Here is a 21,327-nt window from a genome sequence, read left to right as displayed (position 1 = left end):
AGTCTGTTCCATATGGAGTGCTGGTTTCTAGCTTTTCCCACTTGCTTTTCTCAGCAATCAACTACAGTGCGTCCCAGACTGGGCCTGTGAAGCAAAGAAACTGGAAGTTTTGGATGTGAGCTACAACCTCCTTTTGGAGCTTCCATCGAGGTCAGCAAACCTTTGTAAACAGAGCTGAGCTTTCTTTGAAAATGGGCTGTCTGGGAAGAGAGAAGCAGTGCTATTCCAGTTGCTTAATTCCTTGTTGCGTAGAGAGAGCTATAATCCACTTACTTTATCTATGCAGCATCAAAAATGCTTTGTATTCAAATGTTGGAAAGAACCAGTTTCTAGGTCTGCCTTTTGAACAATAGGGGCTAGGTAGTTCCATCCTGTACTTTCAGCTGCTACTGCAGCTATTTGCACCTGGCATAGAACATGCTGCTATATGTATATGCTATATGTTACCATACTGTCTGTGAACACAGGTCATACATGAGACCCTAATACGTTTTGCATCGTCCCACGGAAATTTCATCTGTTACCTTTGATAGGGTGTTATCACAAAGGGACAATACAGCTGATCTCAAATGTAGCTTTCACAGTACACCATCAGCCAGCTCCTTTCTCCCCATTTCCCTTTCAGTCTCTGCAGAAATGCAGTAAATGAGAGCCAAGAACTAAATCGATTTTGCAGTTATTTATAATGACTTCTCACAAGTACCACATTCTCAGCCTAACAAGGGTGTTTGGTCGGAGTGTGATTGTGATGAATGACACAGTGTCTAGGGTAAGTTGTATTAAGATTGAATGGAGAAGTGGTTGATGGGGAAGAAATGCAGAACATGGGTTGGAGAAGTTGAAGCAAGAGGCATAGGAAGTGACCATTCTAGTGCTTGTCACAGAAAAACTATGTACGTCAAAAGCAAGAAAAAGATTTAACAAGGATGTGATAATGAGAAGTTAAAAGAGAATTTTAGCCATGCCAATGGATTAAAGGGACCAGATTTTAAGTATGTTATGCAAAGAATAATTTACTGCCTCAGAAATAACACAGGAGTGCTAAGCAGATATTTAAAGCTCTGAATTTATGTTGGCACTGTGGAAGTCTACCTGCAAGTGACAACAGGCATTTAAAGCCCTCATTTCTGACTTCTTTCTTAGTCTGCCTGAGAGAATGCTGGGCACGTGCACACCAACTTGCATGACAAGATACCAATCAGCAGTAGCATAGAGGGAAATGTAGATACACTTCCAAGCATTCAGAGAGACTGAGTCATGTTACCCTGTGCGTTATTCTGCTTTGTCATTATTTACATTTTATGGATCAGTGTATTTTAATTTTTCCCTGCTGTACAGTCAGATTAAGTGGATTAAAAACTACTTCTGTGGATGTCAAGAGGAGTGAACCAAGTTAAATAGAAAACCCTATGTCTTTCTAGGATCCTCAGAAGCTTGAGTCTTCGGAAGTTGATGGTGGGGCACAATCGTCTGCAAAGCCTTCCACCTCTTCTAGAACACATTCCTTTGGAAGTGCTGGACCTTCAGCACAACCTGTTGACTAAACTCCCAGAGACACTATTTGTCAAAGCTCTGAAGTGAGTCTCAGTAGCAAACACCTTTTGTCTGCATTATCCTTTGGAGTGTAAGGGCTGAAAGTGGCACCTATGTGACTATCCTTACAAGGTGCCATTTGCATAAGAGATAACGAGGTGTGCCCTTTATGAGGAGGTAATTCAGATGCTGTAAGGGAAGCCATCAAGCTGATTTGAAAGAATCGATCCATGTTACTGTGTAATTACAGGAAAACAGAGGCTGCCTGAAGAGCATTGTCTTTAAAAGTAGTCATAATAAGTTCAGGTGCAAAGAAAAGAAGCCAGTCAGGTTCAGGTCGTTGGAGAACAACAAGAGAGACCCTTTACAAATGAACAGTCCTTCATAACTGTCTATTCAGACAGGAGTTAGCCCTTTTTTTAAAGAGTCTAAGTAAAGTTGTATGTTGTCTGCTTACACCAGTGTTACCCACAGGCTTTTCAGTACTCACCGTTTACTGTAAAATGCTGTGTGCATCCACAGTGCATATAGCTAATAAGTCCTTAGTAGACTCACAAATCTTAATGTGAGTAGGGATGTTACAGTATTGTCTGGCCTCCTGTCCAGTGCTGCTGTCCACACTGGCATTTGTATAGCTCCTTTTCCTCGTGTTAATGGAATGGTTTGGATGATGTGAAGTCTGATTTTTGCACTTGCTGTGGTTAGCCTCAGGTACCTGAATGCATCTGCAAACAGCCTGGAGTCCCTGCCCTCTGCATGTACGGGGGAGGAGAGTTTGAGCATGCTGCAGCTGCTATACTTGACCAATAACAACCTCACAGATCAATGCATCCCTGTCTTGGTGGGGCACCCAAACCTACGGATCCTGCATCTGGCAAGCAACAACCTGCAGACTTTCCCTGCAAGGTAAGTCAGTAAGGCTGTTGGGCAAGACAATGCTCCCTAGGAGGAAGCTGCCACCTTCCCATGATTGTACATGAGTCAAAGTCAGAGTGAGATGCTCTCCCTGTGGCTTGATGACAAAAGCCTGACATTTCCACACACAAAGCGAGGAGAAGCCTGTTGAGGGGGATTGGCACAGGGTACTGTTGGTTGTAGGTTTTCCTGTCCTCCTAGTTGTGGTGCCATCCAGAGGGACTAAGGGATGTAATTAGTTGTGTTGCTTGTGTGTGGGGATGGGGTGGTATTTCTTTGCAACTTCAGCACTGATGGTGAAGGGTCTGTCTGTTGTACAAATCCAGGCCAGGCCTGGGGACCCTGCCTCTTACTGGAGCATCTCTTAGGACATTTGGTCTCCTAGCAGTAAATCAGAAAACTAGCTCATAAAGGGCAATGTCTATGGATACCTCATCTGCAGCTTCAGAAAGTGACAAGTTCATGTCTGTAAGATACAGTATTTTTTTGTTTCCCTTTCAGCAAACTTAGTAAGCTGGAGCACTTGGAAGAGCTGAATCTGAGTGGCAACAAACTGAAAACAATTCCTACAACTGTTGCAAACTGCAAGCTACTTCATACACTTATTGCACACTCTAATGAAATCAGCATTTTTCCAGAGATCCTGCATTTGCCCCGTATTCAGGTATTTGCATGGAGAAGATAAAGAGATATTTGGGGAAGTTTGGGTTATAGAATGAGGAGTAGCTGCTAGGAGAGAACTGGAGGTCCCAGCAAGGCCAAGTGCAGGGTGCTGTACCTGGGTCAGGGCTACACCTGGTATCAATCCAGGCTGGGGGATGAATGGTTGAGAGCAGCCCTGCTGAGAAGGTCTTGGGGATGCTGCTGGATGAGAGGGTGGACATGCTCTGGCTATGTGCTCTGGCACCCAGAAGCCCCCCACATCCTGGGCTCATCCCCAGCAGCATGGACAGCAGGTAAGGAGGGGATTCCGGCTCCCTGCCCTGCTCAGGTGAGACCCCACCTGCAGGGCTGCATCCAGCTTGGGTCCTCAGCACAAGAAGGACTTAGACCTGTTGGAGTGGGTCCAAAGGAGTTCATGAAGATGATCAGAGGGTTGGAGCACCTCTGCTGTGGTGATGGACTGAGTGGTTTGGGGTTGTTCAGCTTGGAGAAGAAAAGGGTCTGGAGTGACCTTATTGCAGCCTTCCAGTATCTAAACTGGCTAAAAGAGAACATGAGAGGGACTTTGGACAAAGGTGTGGAATGACAGCACAAGGGGGAATGGATTTAAAGTGAAAGAGAGTAGGTGTAGGTTGGATATTAGGAAGAAACTCTTCCCTGTGAGTATGGTGAGGCACTGGTACAAGTTGCCCAGAGAAGCTGTGGCTGCCCCATCCCCGGAAGTTTCAAGGCCAGGTGTGACAGGTCTTGGAGCAGCCTCTTGTAGTGGAAGGTGTACCTGCCCATGGCAGAGGTGTTGAACAAAATTAGCTCTAAGGTCCCTTCCAGCACAGGCTATTCTGTGGTTCTATGACCTTGCTTGATTAACCCCAGAAGAAGCCACAGAATATGCATTCTAGATCTCTCACCTGTCTGAGTTGATCAAAGATCATCTCTCATTCACCTTTAGCCCCTGCCTCTGACATTTCTGGTTTCTTGCATTTGAGACAGTGGGCAGTGTTATATAGCTAGGCAGTTTTGCACATAGAGGCCTTCTTTTATCTTTGCTGTGACCTAGTCTTTCAGTATTGGAGTCCTGGCTATTGCAGGTTGCTTACAAATCATTCTTCTTCTAACCAGTCAGATCCATTTTCATGACGTGTGTGTGAGATACAATAAGTAGCAGGGTTGTATGATGTTTGTAAGGAGCACTGGAGTAACTGATGACTTGACACAACAAAAGAGTATTTTCTTTGTCATGCTGTTTGTTGCTACTGCAGTTTGTGGATTTGAGCTGCAATGAGTTAACTGAAATCCTGATCCCTGAGGCACTGCCAGGTTCCTTGCAAGAGCTGGATCTGAGTGGAAACACAAACCTGGTGCTAGAACACAAGACACTGGATATCTTCAGGTGAGCCATTGACATGTCAACCCAGTAGTGACCTGCACAGGGAAGGGTAACCCTTGCCAGGAGAGGAAATGGCATAATAAAGTAAAAGCACTTTATCACTGCATAGTGGTATAATGTTCCCTGCCTGAGGCAACTGAGACTTCCTGTCTTTGGGAAGGGAAAAGTCGGGGTCCAAAACATCAAAGCAAGTAATTTTTCAGGTGGTATGAGGTTTTCCCAGGTGTCTTTGGCATGAGCAGCCAGACATCTCCAGAAGACCTAGCCCTTAAACCCCTCTCCTTGATGCAGTTCTTTCTACAGATTGCTGTCTAAAACTCAAGCCAGTCTAGATCGTATGGCCTGTTCAGCAGGTTCTAGAAAAGCGTAACTTCTGTTCTCTCTGTAGTCACATTACCACACTGAAGATTGATGCTAAGCCCTCCCTCACGGCAGACTCCGCACTCACTTCTACCTTCTGGAATCATGGAGTAGCTGAGATGGCAGGCCAAAGAAATAAGTGAGTATTGTGGTCTGCTAAACACTGACATTGTCTTCTCAGGATGTTGGGCAGAGTGCACTGCTGAGCACCCAAGGAGACCTATTTTGCCCAAGAGCTCATCCATCCCTTTGTCTCTCCAGGTCTCTTACTAAGTCTTGGTAACTCAAGTCTCCACATTATCTTCTGCCTCAATTTTCACCAACTTTTCCCAGTATACTTGGACTCTCCTTTCCTCTCCAGCAAAGATGCTTTTTCTCTTGCCACATGTGGCTGTTGCCCTCTCCTGCATGTGGTCAAGGAGGATTTGGGAGTTCCAACGATAAAATGCAGCTGTACATCTCCCAGGCTAGTGAATGTAGGAAGAGTGGCTTTGCTGCCCTGTGAGAATGGCACTCACAGCAAGGTTGCCTGATGGCTGTGGTTTTGAGAGCAAGACAATATTTTGAGATCTATTAACTTTGCTTGTATGCTTTTCTGACAGGCTGTGTGTGTCATCCCTGGCACTGGGGAGCTTTGCAGAGGGCGTGGAGGCTGTGTATGGCATGTTTGATGGTGACAAGAACGAAGAACTGCCACGCTTGCTGCAGTGTACCATGGCCGATGTGCTCCTGGAGGAGGTACAGCAGTCTGACACCATGTTCATGTCCAACACCTTCTTGGTCTCCCACAGGTAGGACAGTGAGCAAGCTGGTTCTGGTGGGACTTGCATAGGAATATCAATGTGTTAGGTGGGGTGAGGCAGCCCTCCAGAATGCCTGTCAGTAGAGTCTGGAGCCTCCTACACCTTTTCCTCCAACAGGAAGCTGGGCATGGCTGGGCAGAAGCTGGGTTCCTCTGCTGTCCTTTGCTACATTCGTAATGAGGTGGCTGATCCAGCCAGCAACTTTTCTCTGACAGTGGCCAATGTGGGGACGTGCCAAGCCGTTCTGTGCCGAAGTGGAAAAGCACTGCCTCTCTCCAAAGTCTTCAGCCTTGAACAATGTTCAGAAGAAGCCAGGAGAGTCAAGGAGCAAAAAGCCATTATAACAGAGGTAGGTTTGGACCCTTTTCACTTCAGCTTCCACCCTCACGTAAAAGCTTGGTACAAGTACATGAGCTCAGCTGTCTGCATAACATTACAGGGGAGAGGGTGACATGAAGGTTCTGAATGACTTGTCTAGTGCTTTCTGCTCTGCCTCTTTTGCTGATTAGCTGTTCAAAATTGCATGTTCCTAAAACACTGTGGCCTAAGAACTATGGGTACAGGATGACATGTTGTATGCAAAAGTATTAAAATGATTTCTAGACAACTCTCTAAAGGTTAACTTTCTAAACACTTGGAAATAATAGGGAAGTTCCAAAGAATGGGAGAAATACATATGTAAAGATCTTGAGAAATCAGTGCCAATCACTTTAGTTTTATGCTTTAGTTTATGAGTCTTTTAAAAAGTATTAAGTTGCTAGATAGAAGTATTTCTCACAAGCATAATGTGTCACTGTGTTACAGCTCCTCAAGGTGCTGTAATGCTGCGGCATAGCACTCTGACTGAAAATAACTATGGGATTAATGTAGCATGTTAAATAGTTTAAAAACTGGCTCATTAATGGATTCTGAAAAAGAAAATTGAAGTTATTGTCTAAGAGACTTCCCTGTGTGTCTCATCTGCTGGGTTTTAATACTTGGCGGCAGCAGCAGCAGTATTAACACCCAGAGGATACAGAAATTAAGAACACTGAAACTAAATTCAAAACACTGACTTGGAAAAGAGACTGAGGGTTGTGGGCACTTCTCTTTATGGGAGACCACTGCCAGACTGGCCAGGGGACGATCTAGCAGAAGGGGGTAATAGATCCGGGTTACAGAAACAGTTTGAGATACCTACTTGTTCTTTTTTTCCTCAGGATGTAGTGTCCCCACTTCAGAATGCCATTATGTGTTAATTAAGAGAGAAATAGTTCAGACAATACACAGAAATAGTTTAATGGCTGGGTAACCTGTCTTGCACTGAGAAAGTCCAAAGTCACTATCCAACTTGTTCTAAAAAAATAAGTTTCACATAAGACTCATCAGTGAGGCTCTCTGATCAATGTACTGCAGGTAGTCTAGCTGCACATTTCAGAATAGTCTGCTACAATTCTTCAGAGCCCAACAAAAAGTCTTGTGGGATAAAAGTGTGTTATTGCCATCATGGGTCATGGCGGTTACTGTATCTGGTCATCGGGTATAGTGAATGTCTGCACTGTAGTATGTGCACCTAGATCCCTTTCTCCAATACTGCAGATGTGTAACTGGCATTTCTTGAGGCTCCAAACCAGCATATGGGCAGGGGAAAGGTTGCTTTGTAAATGATCTAATAGCACATCCAATGCTACTGCCTTGTTTCTCTTGTCTGCAGGACAATAAAGTGAACGGTGTGACTTGCTGTACTCGGATGCTGGGCTGCACATACCTGCATCCTTGGATCCTGCCCAAACCACATGTCAATTCCATTCCACTGACTGTACAAGATGAGCTGCTACTTCTAGGGAACAAAGCTCTCTGGGAACACCTTTCTCATGCAGAGGCTGTCTCAGCTGTGCGGCACCTACACGACCCACTGGCTGCTGCAAAGAAACTCTGCACTTTAGCCCAAAGCTATGGTTGCCAAGACAATGTTGGTGCAATGGTGGTATGTCTGAACATCAGTGAGGACAACTGCACGTGTGAGATGCATGGCCTCACTCTGCCAGGCCCTGGGGGATTTAGTTCTACCACCACCAAGCCAGCAACACCTTCATGTAGCAGTGGAATTGCTTCAGAGTTCAGCAGTGAACTGTCTGCTTCTGAGGTTAGCAGTGAAGTGGGCTCTACTGCGTCAGATGAACACGGTGCTGTTGGTCTAGATGGCAGTTTGCTACCACGACAAGAACGACGTTGCAGCCTACATCCTGTGCCCCCCTCAAGCATCTTTCAGCGCCAACCTTCCAGTGCCACCTTCTCTAGCAACCAGTCTGACAATGGTCTAGATAGTGATGATGAGCAGCCTGTGGAAGGTGTGATGACAAACGGCAGTAAAGTGGAGGTAGAGGTGGACATCCACTGCTGTAAAGGAAAGGGTCTGGAGTTAGAACGTCCTGCTGCAGAGTACAGCTCCTCTGCTCCAGGGCCAGAGAATGACTCTGGGCTTGTACTCATCATTCGGAGGCAGAACAGTGTAAACAGCAACACTGTGCAGAGAGGGGTCAAGGAGAAGTGTGAACTGCAAAAATCTCTTTCCACATGTTGTCTTTATGGAAAGAAGCTTTCCAATGGCTCCATAGTGCCCTTGGAGGAGAGCCTCAACCTCATCGAAGTAGCAACAGAGGCACCCAAGAAGAAGACAGGCTATTTTGCTGCTCCATCCCAGGTGGAGCCAGAAGATCAATTTGTGGTGCCACCTGATCTGGAAGAGGAAGTGAAGGAACAGATGAAGCAGCACCAGGAGGACGGAGAAGATCAGGAGCTGAAAGAAGAACATGCAGCACCCCTGCCAGAGGAGTTTGACACAGCTTTGTAACCCTACGAGTACCACTCCCACATTATCTGTCCCAGGGAGCTCTGTTTCATAAGGGCTGTCTTGCCCTTTGAGGGAGCTGGGATCTGCAAGAAGTACAGGCACCTGCTGCTTCCTTAATGGAGTTGAAGAAGAATCAAGAAGGCCGACGTCTGGGCTGTCCACTTATCACTGTAGGATCTCAGTTGTTCTATGAGCACTCAGATCCGCAGCTGAGCTCTGTGTTAGGGACTGTCTGATAAGTCCTTGAACCCCGAGGTTCTGCCAGCTCTGCAGGAAAGGGGCTGGTGTATGTGTGTGGGGGGTGAGGAGGCTGCTCAGGGAGAAATGCTCAGTGTTTAGAGTCCTGTGAATATTTCTGATGCAGTGTCCCACCCTCCCCCCCAGCACCTGACTTCGTTATTCCTTGAAAGAATACAGCCAGTTGCAATGGAGCTGACCTAAGAATGGTTTCCTACATTAATTGCACTCACTTTTATTTATTGCACTTAAGCTGTTCTTTTCCCCTTCAGCCCAGCACTTTATTATTTAGGGTTAGGGGAGAAAGCACTCCACAGCAGGTATGCTGTGGACTATTTGCAGTGGATGTTCTTAGGGCAGTGGAGGACTCAGGGTACCAGTATTCTGAGGAGCACTGGTGTAGGGGAGATGGAGGGTTATGGTGGGATCATTCTGTGCAGGATGAGAAAATACATAGCTGAGTGATAAGCAGGTGCCAACCAATGCATTTTATATGGAGCATAGGAAAGATCAGCTCAGGACTGGTTTATTAAGGTAATGGATGGAGCTAGTGCTTCTAGCTGCAGAGCACAGACCCACCTCAACAACACCTCAGCAGCAACCTGGCCACCTTCATCATGGATGCTTCACAGCAGAGGCTTCCTGTATCCAGAAGACAAGGGATAAAACCAGGAGCTTGTGCTTGTCTCAGTGCTCAGTCAGAGGAGCCAAGCTGTATACAGTGGTGTGTCACACTAAGGCTGGCAGAAGCATCCAGTGCTCTATTCCATCAACATAAACCTCTGCATTGTCAGCTACAGTGTCTTTGTTTTCCCTGGAAACAGGAGACATATTCCAAATCCACAGAAACCAGCATTTCATGGTATGTGCCCAGTTTGGCCACAAACAAGCTGAAAGTATACTTGTTCCTGCTTAGCTTTCAGCACAAAAGCAAAAATGAAACTTTTCATCTTATTACCATTTTTATCAGCACCGAAAAAGATGTTTAAAACAGTCCCACGAATGATGAACTGGCCAGTCTGCACTCAGATGCCTTGTGTTTCCATTAGGATTTTTGGAGCAGGGTGTAAGTTGGCTGCCTATGTCGTCATTTTGTGTGAGGGTTGTGGAGACCAGTGCCTCTGTAGCATGCAGATCTGTCTTCCTTTCTGACAGAGCTGGATAGCAGCTGTCCCCATCATGTCAGTGGTGCAATAATCCTGACTGTAATGTGGGCTAGTGCCTTTTCTTCTTCAGTAATTATATTTATGAAGAAAACTTAAAAGTTTCTTCTGAAGAGATCTGAGGGGCTTGAGTTGTCTATTTTTGGATCAAATTTGGGCCTTGCTCAGAAGGAAATATTGTGCAGACTATTTGTGGGATATTGTCAATATAGATCTTCTGACAAAATCTAATGGAGTTTTACTGAGATTTCAGAGCACCTTGAATTTCTTCTCACTAGGAAAAAAATGTATTTTTATCATGCATGAGGAGCAACATTTTAGGATATACTTTGTGCTAGTTGCAGTGTAATCATGAAACAACCCAACTTTTTCCAAAGTTTAAACTCCCAAAAATTTTGGTTGTTTAAACACCTATTTCATTTGGAACTGGAGATTGAAGCTAATTCTTAAAACAACAGAAACAACAGCACTTGAATCCCTTAGGCAGAGAAACAACAGCAGAAAAGATTCAAATGCTAAACCCCAAAACTCTTTCATATTATCATCATATAAGTATGCAGGAAAGGTTCATCCCAATGTATTTGACTGCAGCTTTTGATTCTGTCACTGGTGATAATTTTACCAAATATCTGTGCCTACTAGCCTCATGAAAGGTTGAAATTCTCAGAACCCAGGGCTCCAACAGCCTCACACTTTCTGGTATCTGAAAGGGCTGTAGAACAGCCTCCATTCACTATGGGACTGATGCAGAAACCCTTCTTTCTGAGTAAGAATCTGACAAACCCTGCACTCCGAGTGGCACATATTAATGCAAATCAGGTCTCTATTTCTTGCACTGATATGGAAAGTCCAGTGCGTCCTTGCCAGTCTGAACCAGTAGTATTGTGTGCAGAGTTGCCACAAGGAGTTAGTAATGAATGGCTCTACCTGGTTCAGTGTTGAAGGACTAAGGAAAACACAGCTCTGCGATGGAGCATACAGATTTCTGAACTGCACCTCTTAAAGGTAGTGGCAGGATGGAACAGAAGGAATTTCTACTTAGACTTTTTCTCCAGTGCTGTTTCTGGTTTTGAAGCAGAAAGGAAGTTTAAATACAGCCAGCTCCTATTTTCTATGAGTGTGAACTGTCATGGAAGACATAGCTTGTTATCTTTCTTACACTCCAGGTAGAATGCACAGATTTCTCTGAAGCTGGTATTATGAACTCTGGGCAGCACAGGCTGAGTTTACTTAACCTGTTCCAAATAGTCTTCCTCTGTTTGACTAACACGAGCACTGGTGTCCTCAAGCAGCTTCTGCATGTCTTCCGTGTGCTTCTTCAGAGGAATAAGCTTTTCCATTTCAGCTATGGCATTGTGATGCTTTTTCTCCAGTCATCCAAAATCTTTTTCATGCATTAAAAATAGTGCCTGTTCATCACAAAAAGTGCTGCTTTTTCCTAGGCCAGTTTTGGGTGTCAGCAAAGACACTGGCATCATGTTTTCATGCAAATGTCTTGCATTTTCTAACACAAGATTCCAACTGCTGAGACATGCTTCAAGGTCACTGTCATCCAAAGAAATGGTTTTTTTCTGACATTGGTCAGATAGTGGTGTGGCTGGGTTATCTTCAGCTATCTGGTGAGGACAACTCATAGGACAGAGTGCTTCCCTCCACTACCTTTTGTTTTCCTACCTCCTTCTATGTCTTCCCTACCTTATTTATTAACACCACCTTAGATTTCAAGCTCCCAAGGAGCACTGCTGTAGGTGGAACAGGTATGAAAGGGCGAGTCTACTGAAGGACTCATAGCAGGGTATAGAAAGTGTCTTCCCAGTTCTCTTCCTGATCTCCAGTCCCTTCCCTGGTTTTTGTTTTTGGAGTTTGCAGAGATACTATGTGATCTTCTTCACTTAACCACATCACTGAGAACATCCCACTCATTCATGAACTTGCTGTTAGAGAGAGGTTCTCAGCTTGAGGTCCTCAGGCTGTTTTGTCCCTGCTGAGCAATGCAAGCCCTGCCACACTGCATGCAGCCACAGTGAGGCTGAGGAGTTTGTTGGTCCATCTCTTCAGTAATTCTGGTTCTGCTGATAAGCATGCTTGCTGAGAAGGGTACTGTGAAGGCACTGCTCTGTCCTGTCCTGTCCGGAAAGGCTTCTGCAAAAGGAACCCATAAAACTTGTATTGAATGGGGGGTAGTTGGGGCCCAGGTGATAAAGTAAGAGACCCTCCACATTGCCCCCAGAACAAGGAACAGGCACATGGAGGCAGCATCACAGACTGTTCATACCAGAATCTTCAGTTAGATGGGAGGATAACATCCTGTTCCAAGAAGGAGCAAGTATTTCCCTCTCGGGGACGAGCTGCTGTGAAGTCTGAAATCTTTCCCGTGGTACACAGGATCTTTGGTCACACCTAAGGCTTTGGACCTGTGGGGTTTCTGCACTCCTTCCAGATAGATGCTGGTGGCTTTTGGGTCACTTGCAAAGGCCTTTCTTCCGGCAGTAGATCACCTCTTTGGTCTTGTGCAATCATTGTCTGCTGTTCTATTGCTCTCTGAAGACTCAGCTGTATTTTTCCTCTTTTTTCACATTTTAAAATGTTACCTTTTTTTAAACTTGACTCATATGACCTGGCGCATGTTAAATATTGCAGTGTACCAACTGTTTACTAAGTAATCTTTTTTCATGTTTTTTTTTTGTTTTTAAAAAGGAGAGTACTTTCTGTATTCCACTCTAGCATGCACCTTTAACAATCCCTGTTTTTATTGTGTATGGGAGTAGGTTGTCCAGTGAATGCACCCTCAGCACCGTGACCTATGTATTGCTTTGGAAAGGCAAATAATGTAAGATTGTTGGAAAACACTGGTCCATTGACATTGATTCTTTATTCAGATGTACAGAGCAGTTCAGGAAGGAAGAGTATTTTTGCATTGGATTTTCAGCTGACTTAGCAATAAAGATTTTTACTTTCATCTAACGGCTTACTCTGATTCTGTCACTGCTGGAAGAAATCTCTGCAATATCCCAGTCAAAGCTGTGTCTAGCAGCAGCTGTGCTGCAGGTTCACTGAGCTCTATGTGCTACTTCACTCATCAGCCTTCCATACAAAAACTTCTTGTAGAACACTGTGAGGGTAGAATTAGACTTACCAATTATTAAGGCAGCTTTCTGTTTCCTGCTAGAGGAATCTGCCCTGTGAACTTGCTCTCAATAGCACTGTACAGCTCTAGAAGTAGCTGCAGCAAGAGGAAGTACAGAAATGTTAACAGAAATAGGACCACGATAGATTGTCCACATAAATCCCTGTGCTGAGACACTCAATGCATCTAACTACTAAAAGGCAGAAGAAATCAAACAAACCCCAAAGCACCTAGTGTGTTCCTATTTGGCATCTGTTTTACTTCTGTGTCTCTAGTTCTAATAACATTCCATGGTTTTGGTAATTGTGAGGATTTAGTAATGGTGCCAGTGAAAAAGCTTGTCCAAGGCAAAGCATGTTTCTAGTGTGTTTAGTTTTTTTAATATGGGCAGAACTTATCTGTGAGACTGGGGTGGTTCCATCCTCATATGAACAATGCACATAGTGGACGCTGCTCTGAAGTGGCATTTCATTTTGAGGCATGAGTTGGTGATTCTAGTGCTATTTTTCCCAGTAAATTTCCTATAAGAAGTTTTTCTAAAAAAAAATAATAAGAGCAGCATCTAATTTCTCCAACTTGTACATTAAAAATGTATTTTGAAAACAGTATACTTCTATATTCAACCACCCATTTGATCTCATAAGGCTTTTGTCTGATTATCCCAATTCAGGGTATCTTTTTAAGCAAAACTCTTGTATATAAGTTATATAAAAAGACCATTTCATACAAAAATGGGCCCTCTCCAGGAGTTTGAAAAGGCATTGTGTCACAAGTTAGACTGAGTTTGTGAGGTTTTTTCATGGCCTTATAAACGTCATGTTCACACCAGTCTGTTAATTCCAAGAGACCTACAAGGAAGCAGTATTTAGCTGCCACAACCAGGGGCCTTGATCACTTGTTTATAATAGCTCTTTTCTCAGTCAAGTCACATGTCTTTTGTAAAGACAGTTTAAGCTACAAAAAGCTGTTCATTGGCAGAAGCATGTAGTGGCAGTACTTGTAGGAAGTCCTCACTGGAGAACGGGACATCTGATAGTGGGATGGAAGGGCTGCCTTGTGAAGCAGGAGACAACCCATTGGATTAGCTTTCAGTCACCAATAATTCAATAATGCAAATTCAAGTTAGGAATAGCCTGACTCTACCCTATTTAGAGCTATGCCAGTTTGATGAGTGTTCTCTAGCATTAAGGCTGCACTGTCCAGAAGGAAGGACACCATACTGCTTCATCTCAGTAAGGAGACTGGCAAAAATCCAGCCTATTACTGGAGTGGAGGAATCATTTGAAAGCTGTTATAATTGCAGTGGCTTCTGTTTCTGTTCATGAACTGTCCTGTAATCTCTGACAGCTAGGCCTGCACTGAGCAGGTACGCCATGGCAGCCATGCAGCCCAAGAGGCCAGCAGCAATCTCTGCCCCATGCAGGCTGCACCAGAAGCCCTGATAGCCTTTGCTTTGATAAAGTTGCTCTCTCTCTTTGCACACTGATGAATTATAAACACTCAGCAGAGAATGGAAGAAATAGTACAGAGCAGGCCCTGTGCCAACTGCAATCACTATGTACAGGGTGCATTCAATTAGCAGCCATGCTGGGAAATGCCACGGTAGGTGTAGAACACCAACCAAAATAAGAACACAAGGGAAGACCAGGAGACACCCTCCCACGGCCATTGCTGCCCTTGCAATGGGCAGCTTCACTAAGTAGAAACGTTGGTCAAGCTGCTGGGCTCGCTCCCCTTCTGCTCCGCTGAAGCCGCTGTAGGCCCCGCCGTATTGGTAGTAGTAGATGCCCCCCAGGGCGGGGAGGCCGGTATATCCTCCCGTCGAGCCACCGGACACGGAGCTGCAGACCAGGATCAGGGCGGCGAGCAGGACCTCCATCATTTGGCAGCAGGCTGGAGGGGAGGCCGAGGTGAGTCTGCGACCGCAGAGCAGCGCCCGGGAGGAAGCCGGGCCAGGCACTACGCTCCGCAGGATGGAGGGAGCGGCTCCCGCCGGCCGCGCTCACCCCGGCCCGTGCGCAGGTATAGGCAGCGGCGGCGCTCCAGCGACGCCGGCACGGCGCGGCTTCCCCGCGGTCCCTCCGCCTCTGCTCCGGGTACGACGCTAAGGAGAGATGACGCCGCTCAGCCCCGGCGCCGACGCGGACCCCGCGCGGCTGCCCGCCCGCCCGCTCCCCTCACCGCCCGCTGTTCTCACCGCCCGCCCGCCCCGGCGCGTCCCCCACGCGCGGCACGGGGGCAGTCCCGCTCCGCCATGGCCCGGCCCGGCCCCGCTCCGCCGGCGCTGGGGACGGGGGGCCGGGCCCGGCCACCCCGGGGTTGTGCCGGCGCGGTGAACTCCGTCTCATCCGCTCGCCTCAGCCCCGCCAGCGCTTCTCGAGAGTGGTGGAAGCTCCAGCCCGGCCAGGCCCTGCCCCATCTGGAAGTGCTCAGCTCCTCGGCGCAGGTGCGCGGTCCTCCGGCACCTGCGCATGGTTCACTAGCTGTTGGGCGTGTGTGTCCACTCCCCTTCTCTTCCACCCGCCGCCCCTTGTGGCGATAACGTCCCGAGGTTTTCCACCTGCCACAGAACATGCTTGTTAGTACCCAACTTGCTGGAAACTGACTAAATTAAACTAATTAAACTTTCACAATTTTACGAGTTCTACTTTTTCCTGTGTTGTGAGTTTTGGTGAGTGTTCTTTATGCAGCTTTTCTGCCACCTCGTGCCTCTGTAAACTTTGACCGTGCCTCTCTGTTTCCTTATGAAACCCCAGTCCCAGCCTCTCTGGGCCTGCTGTAACTCCCCTAAACTCACCCTGTGATGCAGTGACTGCACCTCCATGCAGCACTCAAGGCACAAGTGCACCAGCAGTTTACATCGCAGCAAAACAACTGTCTCTGTCTTGTCCTGGAAATGCACAGCATTTTGTTGCTTCTCCAACTGCCCCAGCACAGGGCCTGTGTCTCCAGGTACAGTCACTCACACCTTGGGATCTGTCCTGCAGTGCAACTATCAGGTTCCAGTTCAGCACTTCGGAGACCACATTCAGGTAATTTTCTTTAGATACATTACCTTATATTTAGCCGTACAGAACCAAATAGACCTCTTTTGTGTCTTTTTGCTGGAGGCCACTTCGGCCATCTATGATGGGACCTTTTTACTGACGATAATGTACTGCTGCCAGTCTGTCTTGCCATCCTGACAGACTCCTTAGCACAGCATCTATCACCTTCCAGCAGAGAAGGTGATTAATTACTCCTGTGGTTATTGGTGGTGGTTGGAGTGAAGGCAAGTGTCCAGGCTCTCACCCATGCACAAGCGTCAACATTTCTCAGGGCTGGTAAGGGCAGAGCTGATTCAGGAAAGGGAGAAAAGTAAACAGCAGGACAATTTGGAAATACAGTGGGAAACACAGAACTCTCCACATTCAGAGCAAATGCTTTTATTCAAGCGTTTGAGCAAACACTGCCTGTAAAAGCTCTTTGCTTTTACAGCAAAAAAATTGCAAAGAAATACTTATATTGCATTTAGGAAAACAGATATTTTTAGGGAAACAGTTACACTGTAAGGTCTCAGACGCAATGCCTGAATATGTGCCCTGAGAGGTCCAAATTTGTCTCTAAGATGCAAAAATACATTTCCTCCATCTGTAAGACTGGTGGCAACAGTAAGATTGTTTCACCCTTCTGTCTTTGCAGGAGCAACAGCAGTAACTCTATAGAGTTATATGGTGAAAAGCCTATAAACTCTTCTCAGCACTGTGGGAAATTGCTCTCCTCAACACTTCACCTGATTCCACAAAGGACTGGAGATCTGAAAATGCATCTTAAAATTTACTTCGGTTGAGGTAAGAGAGAAGGAAAACAAAAGAACCATTATTTCAATGTCCAGTTCAGATAGAGGGGACAGAAGTTGTGTCCTAAGTTAGAAAATGGGGAATCCATGGAGAGCTTAGGACAAGGACTCTGGAGATAGTGCAGATGCTCAGTGGTGAGGCTGTTGCACACAGCTTTTCATCTGTATGTGTTGCATCACTCATGCTGATGTGCCAGAAACCAGGCCTCTTTGCTGGATGGATTTAAAAGTTTTAGCAATCCTTTGTAAACTTTTAGGATCATGCACAGTGCCATTTTGCTTAGTAGAGCTTTTAACTGACATGAAAGGGACATGAAGAACTAAGTCAAATAATCATGAGTCACAAGAAGGGATGAAATAAGTGTTTCTTATGCAGAGTGTTTCTCCTGGTCATCCAACAAACTGAGCTAAAACTTTCTTTAGATTTGTGTGTAATTTACTTGTTCAAAGTCAGAGCTAGGAAGTATTGCTCTGTTGAAGTTGTGTTCAGTGTTTTGCTAGAGTGTTTGCTGCTAAAAAATGAGGTACAAACTTCAAGATATTGTAGAAGTGAGTCAGTCTTATTCCATTTCTGTTACTGTAATGGGAAATCTTAAAAACTTGTTTGGTGTCACTTCACTCCTGCTCAAAGTACCATAGCTGAACTTGGTCAGCATCATCTTCTGGGTTCTTATTCTCACCGCAGCAAATGCCAGTCAGCAGAACAGAGCAATAGGAAGGCTATAACAGTATATAACAGTATCAATCTTCACCTGTTTTGGCTTCTCTTTGTAATTATTTATTATTATTATTATTTTGGCTTCTTTGTTTCTGGCTACTTCTGATATCATTGCTGCACTAAGGGAGAGAAGGGCTTGGTTTGGCTTGCCATGGACCAAGAGCTCTGACCTGGTTCAGTGCCCTCCCTGGGAACTTGGAGGGTAAAGTGGTAGGAGCAAGTCATGAACTGCCTCATATTTCTCCAGCTTGAGGCAACTGGGAGCTGTAGCACAATCACTGCTGAACACCACAACCAGATTTATTGACCGTCCCACATAAATAAATAATCACAGGGACAATGAGTGCAGCATGATGACGATAGAGCAGTACTGTAGAAAAGAACTGGAGGTTATTGTGAATGACAAACTGAACTCAAGTCCACTATGTCATCCTGTTGCGAAAAAACTAACATTTCTAGGGTGTATGAACAGGAGTGTCACATGTTGGATGCATGAAGAAATTCTTCTGCCCCTGCTTCACCGCTGGCTTGGCCTCAGTCTTGCATACTGTGTTTCCAGAGGCAAGTGGATCGGCTGGAGGGGATTCAGAAGAAAGCAAAAGAAATCTCTAGAAATACAACCTATGAGAAAAAGGTTGATCACAGACATCTCATTTGAAATAACAAGTGTCTCTTAACAACTTGCAACCTTGTTAATAGAGAGGTGTCTAAACAACTTGCAAACTTGTAAAAAACCGCTGTCAAGAGCAGGGAAATATTTTGTTCACTTTATCTGCTGTTGACATGGTCAGGAAAAAGACAGGTTAGCTTGAAGCAAAAGGGATGTATTTTAGGCACCCTCAATGTTTCTCACACACACTCCAACTCCACTATTTTATAAGGAGATGAGCAGTTGTTACAGGAGTAGATTAGTCAGGCAGATGGTAGGTTTTCATCAATGGGGCTCTAATTCAGTCATGAGAAGGCTGGCCTGTCTGTGTTCTTGTGACAAGGAAGTGCTGGTGCTGCCCACGCCACCCACTGCAAGCTCACAGTGTCATCTCACCCCACAAAGCCACTGTGTCCCTTTCCACCCCACCCCCATTGGCTGGTCACTGTCCCAGTGGCTCCAAGGCCATTGGAGGACAGCTGCCATGACATATCATGCAACCGCTCAAGTCTCTGAAGTCATAAGTCAAACACAGGATATGCACTTAGCTGGATAATATTTACCTGGATGTAAACAGACACAAGTCTGGACAAGATGTCTTTCACTGTGCCCGTACTCAGGAACCAGTAACATTCACAGCTTGTGGAACATTCCTCTCAGCATCTGTAACAGGAGTTGCAAGTCTTTAATTGTGGCTGTTGGGCCTGTAGCTCACTGGTGCTTCCAACTCCCCACAAACTTGGAGGCACTCTGTGTCTCTCAACGTGCTTGCAATGGACTCAGTGCCCAGGCTGAGCAAGCAAAGGCTCCTGTACCTGATGGACTCTGTCCCCTCCCAGCACCACAGTGGTCAATGGCTGCGGAGTGCAGTCTGTCATGCCCAGCACAGCTGCTATCAGGTTGCTGCAGTGCATTTTCGGGTGCTGGTGTTGTGGGAGGCACACAAGAAGCCATAATCATGAAAGCTCTTGTTTTTTATATTCCCTGGTTTTCTTGATGGAGGGAAATGGCAAATAGTAGGAGACAGTGCTCGTTAAGGTGTGTTAATGCAGCTGTTTTCAATCTGCGCAGGGCTTGCAGAGGAGAGTTCTACCAGGAACCTAGGCAGTGTCCCTGTCCCTGCTGTAATGCCCTCCATTTGCACACTGTGGGAGCCAGCTTGTTCCCCTTCCAAAAGAAATGCAGACACCAGACAGCCCCTAGATGCCAGTGCTCGGCTTTCCAAAGCACAGTTCACACAGGCGGCAAGAGAATCCTGCAAGCCACTTGCAATACACAGGATGCTTTTCCAGAATAGGCATCTCTAGCTAGACTGTGCAATTTCAGTGTATTTCAGATCTTTTTCTGAGATCAAATCAAAATTGATCCTGAATACAGGCAAATAGATAAACTGTAGCTACTGTAAACTTTTTAATTACCTTGTTACTGGCTTTGAGCCACTCTTTGTGGATTGTGCCATCTTTCTGGCTCTTAAACACAGTGTTTGCACAGCTTTGGAGAACGTAGCTGGGCTTTTTTGGAACTGATTTTTCTGCTCTGATTATGCAAAGAGGTAACAGGTGCTATGCTCCATTTCAGCAATTAAGATGGCTGGAGACACAAGCATCACCATCACTTGATCAGAGACCCATGTGGATATGTGCAGGTTTAGCACAGCAGCCCTGCCTACACCGTCAGACAGCTTTAACTCTGAAAATATGCATTTTCAGAGTGCCTGTGTGACCTGACCTGCTGGGGACAAGGTTTGTGCCTTGTGTTTCAGAAAACCTGCTGCAGTGTTATAATGATGCTGTCAGAATCAATAGACAAACACAACATTCATGAGAGATATGGAGGCTTTATTGCTGTTTGCTTATCTGAGACCTTAATAATAAATCGATTTTTTAAAAAAGGGGGTAAGGAAAAAATCATATAATTGGTTACTAAAAACTGATTCAAGTAGGAATGCAGGGACCAAGCAGAGATTAGGATACACACAAACCCTGAACTGGTTGGCGCTGTACCAGTGTCTGAAAGGAGCAGACATAAATTGCTGGAAATAAAAGCAAAATATAAGGAGGTAACTAGTGAAGTGATTTGTTACCGACCCTGGTGGATTTTTGTGCAGAGTACTAGTTGGGTGTCTGTCCCTGTAGCAGTGCACCCTGAATTTGCAAAACTATCCTTGTGTATGACCTACCTGCAGCCTGACAGAGACAGGTTTGTCAGTGTAGTGATGCTTGAGCCTGTGCTCCCCTCAGGCAGCTGTTTGTCAGTCCTGCTTTGTGACTGCAGCTCAATCTGGAAGCCGAACTGCTTGCTCTTACTGGCTTCGCCCCTGCTCACAGGAATGGGACTCTGGGAGACCTGGTACCAGAGAAGGGTGGTACCATAAAACACTAGTTTCTCCTTCCACTGGGAAGAGATAAAAATCAATTGCTCAAGCTACACAAGAAAGAGGGAGCTGAAGAGGTATGTGGGGTTGACCTGCTGAGACAGAGGAGCAAGCTACAGAGGGCAGAGGCAAGTCAGTGGGGTGAGGTGCTGGTGGGGAGCAGAGGGCCTGATGGTCTAGAGAGACAGCAGCCTTGCTGGCAGAAATGCATCCTGCAGGGTGCGGCTGCCTCTTTCACCGCACCATAGAAGGATGGCTTGGCCATATTTCTAGAATACAAAGTGCTGAATTGTGAGTTCATGCTTTGGTCCTAGGAGGCCCTGTGCACAACGAGGAGTGCATACCCCACGTGAGAGCATCTGGAGAAGGACTGGAGTCATGCAGTGAGAGGAGAAGGGCATTGTAATAACGGGAGAAACTCACTGATGCCGTTGTACACTGCTGTCTTCACCCTGCTTCTCATCAGGTTCCCAGCCTTATGTAACTAAGCCTTCCTAAGTCTCCAGAGCCACATTTTCCCCCCTCTTGGCAGCAGGCTTCCACTGTGCCCTGCGCTGAACCCCACTGCTGTGTGCAGTATGACGGGTAGAGCTCCAGTTGCGTCACTTTGGGGGTTGTTGCCAGGCAGAACATGCAGCATCGTCCTTGAGGCCTCCAAATGCCATGTTTAACCCTGCCAGGGCTGCAGCATGGCAAGAGATGGGGCCAGCTGGGGGAAGTGAGAAAA

At 46.0% G+C, this 21,327-nt stretch overlaps 2 protein-coding genes and 1 long non-coding RNA gene across 8 annotated transcripts in view; 2 read left to right on the top strand and 1 right to left on the bottom strand.

Annotated features, from left to right (window-relative positions):
* Positions 1–12,853, top strand: part of PHLPP2 (PH domain and leucine rich repeat protein phosphatase 2) — a 34,424-nt gene extending 21,571 nt beyond the window's left edge. Inside the window, exons 11-19 of one of the 5 annotated variants that reach the window (XR_011154562.1) lie at positions 55–150; positions 1,422–1,577; positions 2,239–2,439; positions 2,950–3,112; positions 4,371–4,501; positions 4,887–4,997; positions 5,461–5,649; positions 5,877–6,010; positions 7,355–7,442. Coding sequence is in view for 4 of the 5 variants with exons in the window: in XM_069027253.1 (XP_068883354.1) it covers positions 55–150; positions 1,422–1,577; positions 2,239–2,439; positions 2,950–3,112; positions 4,371–4,501; positions 4,887–4,997; positions 5,461–5,649; positions 5,779–6,010; positions 7,355–8,494 (2,419 nt within the window). In the remaining variant the exon portion in view is untranslated. Of the gene's footprint in view, positions 1–54; positions 151–1,421; positions 1,578–2,238; positions 2,440–2,949; positions 3,113–4,370; positions 4,502–4,886; positions 4,998–5,460; positions 5,650–5,778; positions 6,011–7,354 lie in introns of those variants that run through there. The other 4 variants (XM_069027253.1, XM_069027255.1, XM_069027254.1 and 1 more) reach the window with 4 other exon arrangements.
* On the bottom strand, positions 12,748–15,686 carry MARVELD3 (MARVEL domain containing 3). The gene is made up of 3 exons (XM_069027261.1): positions 15,219–15,686; positions 15,028–15,125; positions 12,748–14,914 (listed from the first exon to the last, which is right to left on the bottom strand). The coding sequence occupies exons 1-3, from the start codon at positions 15,593–15,595 to the stop codon at positions 14,313–14,315; spliced, it is 1,077 nt and encodes a 358-aa protein (XP_068883362.1). The 5' UTR covers positions 15,596–15,686; the 3' UTR covers positions 12,748–14,312.
* Positions 15,607–18,121, top strand: LOC138117185 (uncharacterized). Of its 2 annotated transcripts, XR_011154564.1 has the most exons (4): positions 15,607–15,692; positions 15,954–16,053; positions 16,703–16,851; positions 18,037–18,121. It is a non-coding gene; the product is annotated as an uncharacterized lncRNA (long non-coding RNA). The 2 variants fall into 2 exon arrangements; XR_011154563.1 differs by lacking the exon at positions 18,037–18,121 and having other exon boundaries at positions 16,703–18,029.
* The last annotated feature ends 3,206 nt before the right edge of the window (positions 18,122–21,327 follow it).

Source organism: Aphelocoma coerulescens, chromosome 11 (assembly GCF_041296385.1).
Source record: "Aphelocoma coerulescens isolate FSJ_1873_10779 chromosome 11, UR_Acoe_1.0, whole genome shotgun sequence".
NCBI lineage: Eukaryota > Metazoa > Chordata > Aves > Passeriformes > Corvidae > Aphelocoma > Aphelocoma coerulescens.
Note: the sequence above shows the minus strand (reverse complement) of the source record. Positions and strands in the feature narration are given on the sequence as shown.

What these genes read in the sequence shown, in the direction of transcription:
- MARVELD3 (XM_069027261.1), bottom strand. Translation starts at nt 15,595, where the DNA reads ATGTTCTGTGGCAGGTGGAAAACCTCGGGACGTTATCGCCACAAGGGG. An exon ending in CGCGCCGGGGCGGGCGGGCG is followed by an intron (nt 15,126 to 15,218) that starts GTGAGAACAGCG and finishes ATCTCTCCTTAG; the next exon opens with CGTCGTACCCGGAGCAGAGG. An exon ending in ATACCTGCGCACGGGCCGGG is followed by an intron (nt 14,915 to 15,027) that starts GTGAGCGCGGCC and finishes CCTCCCCTCCAG; the next exon opens with CCTGCTGCCAAATGATGGAG.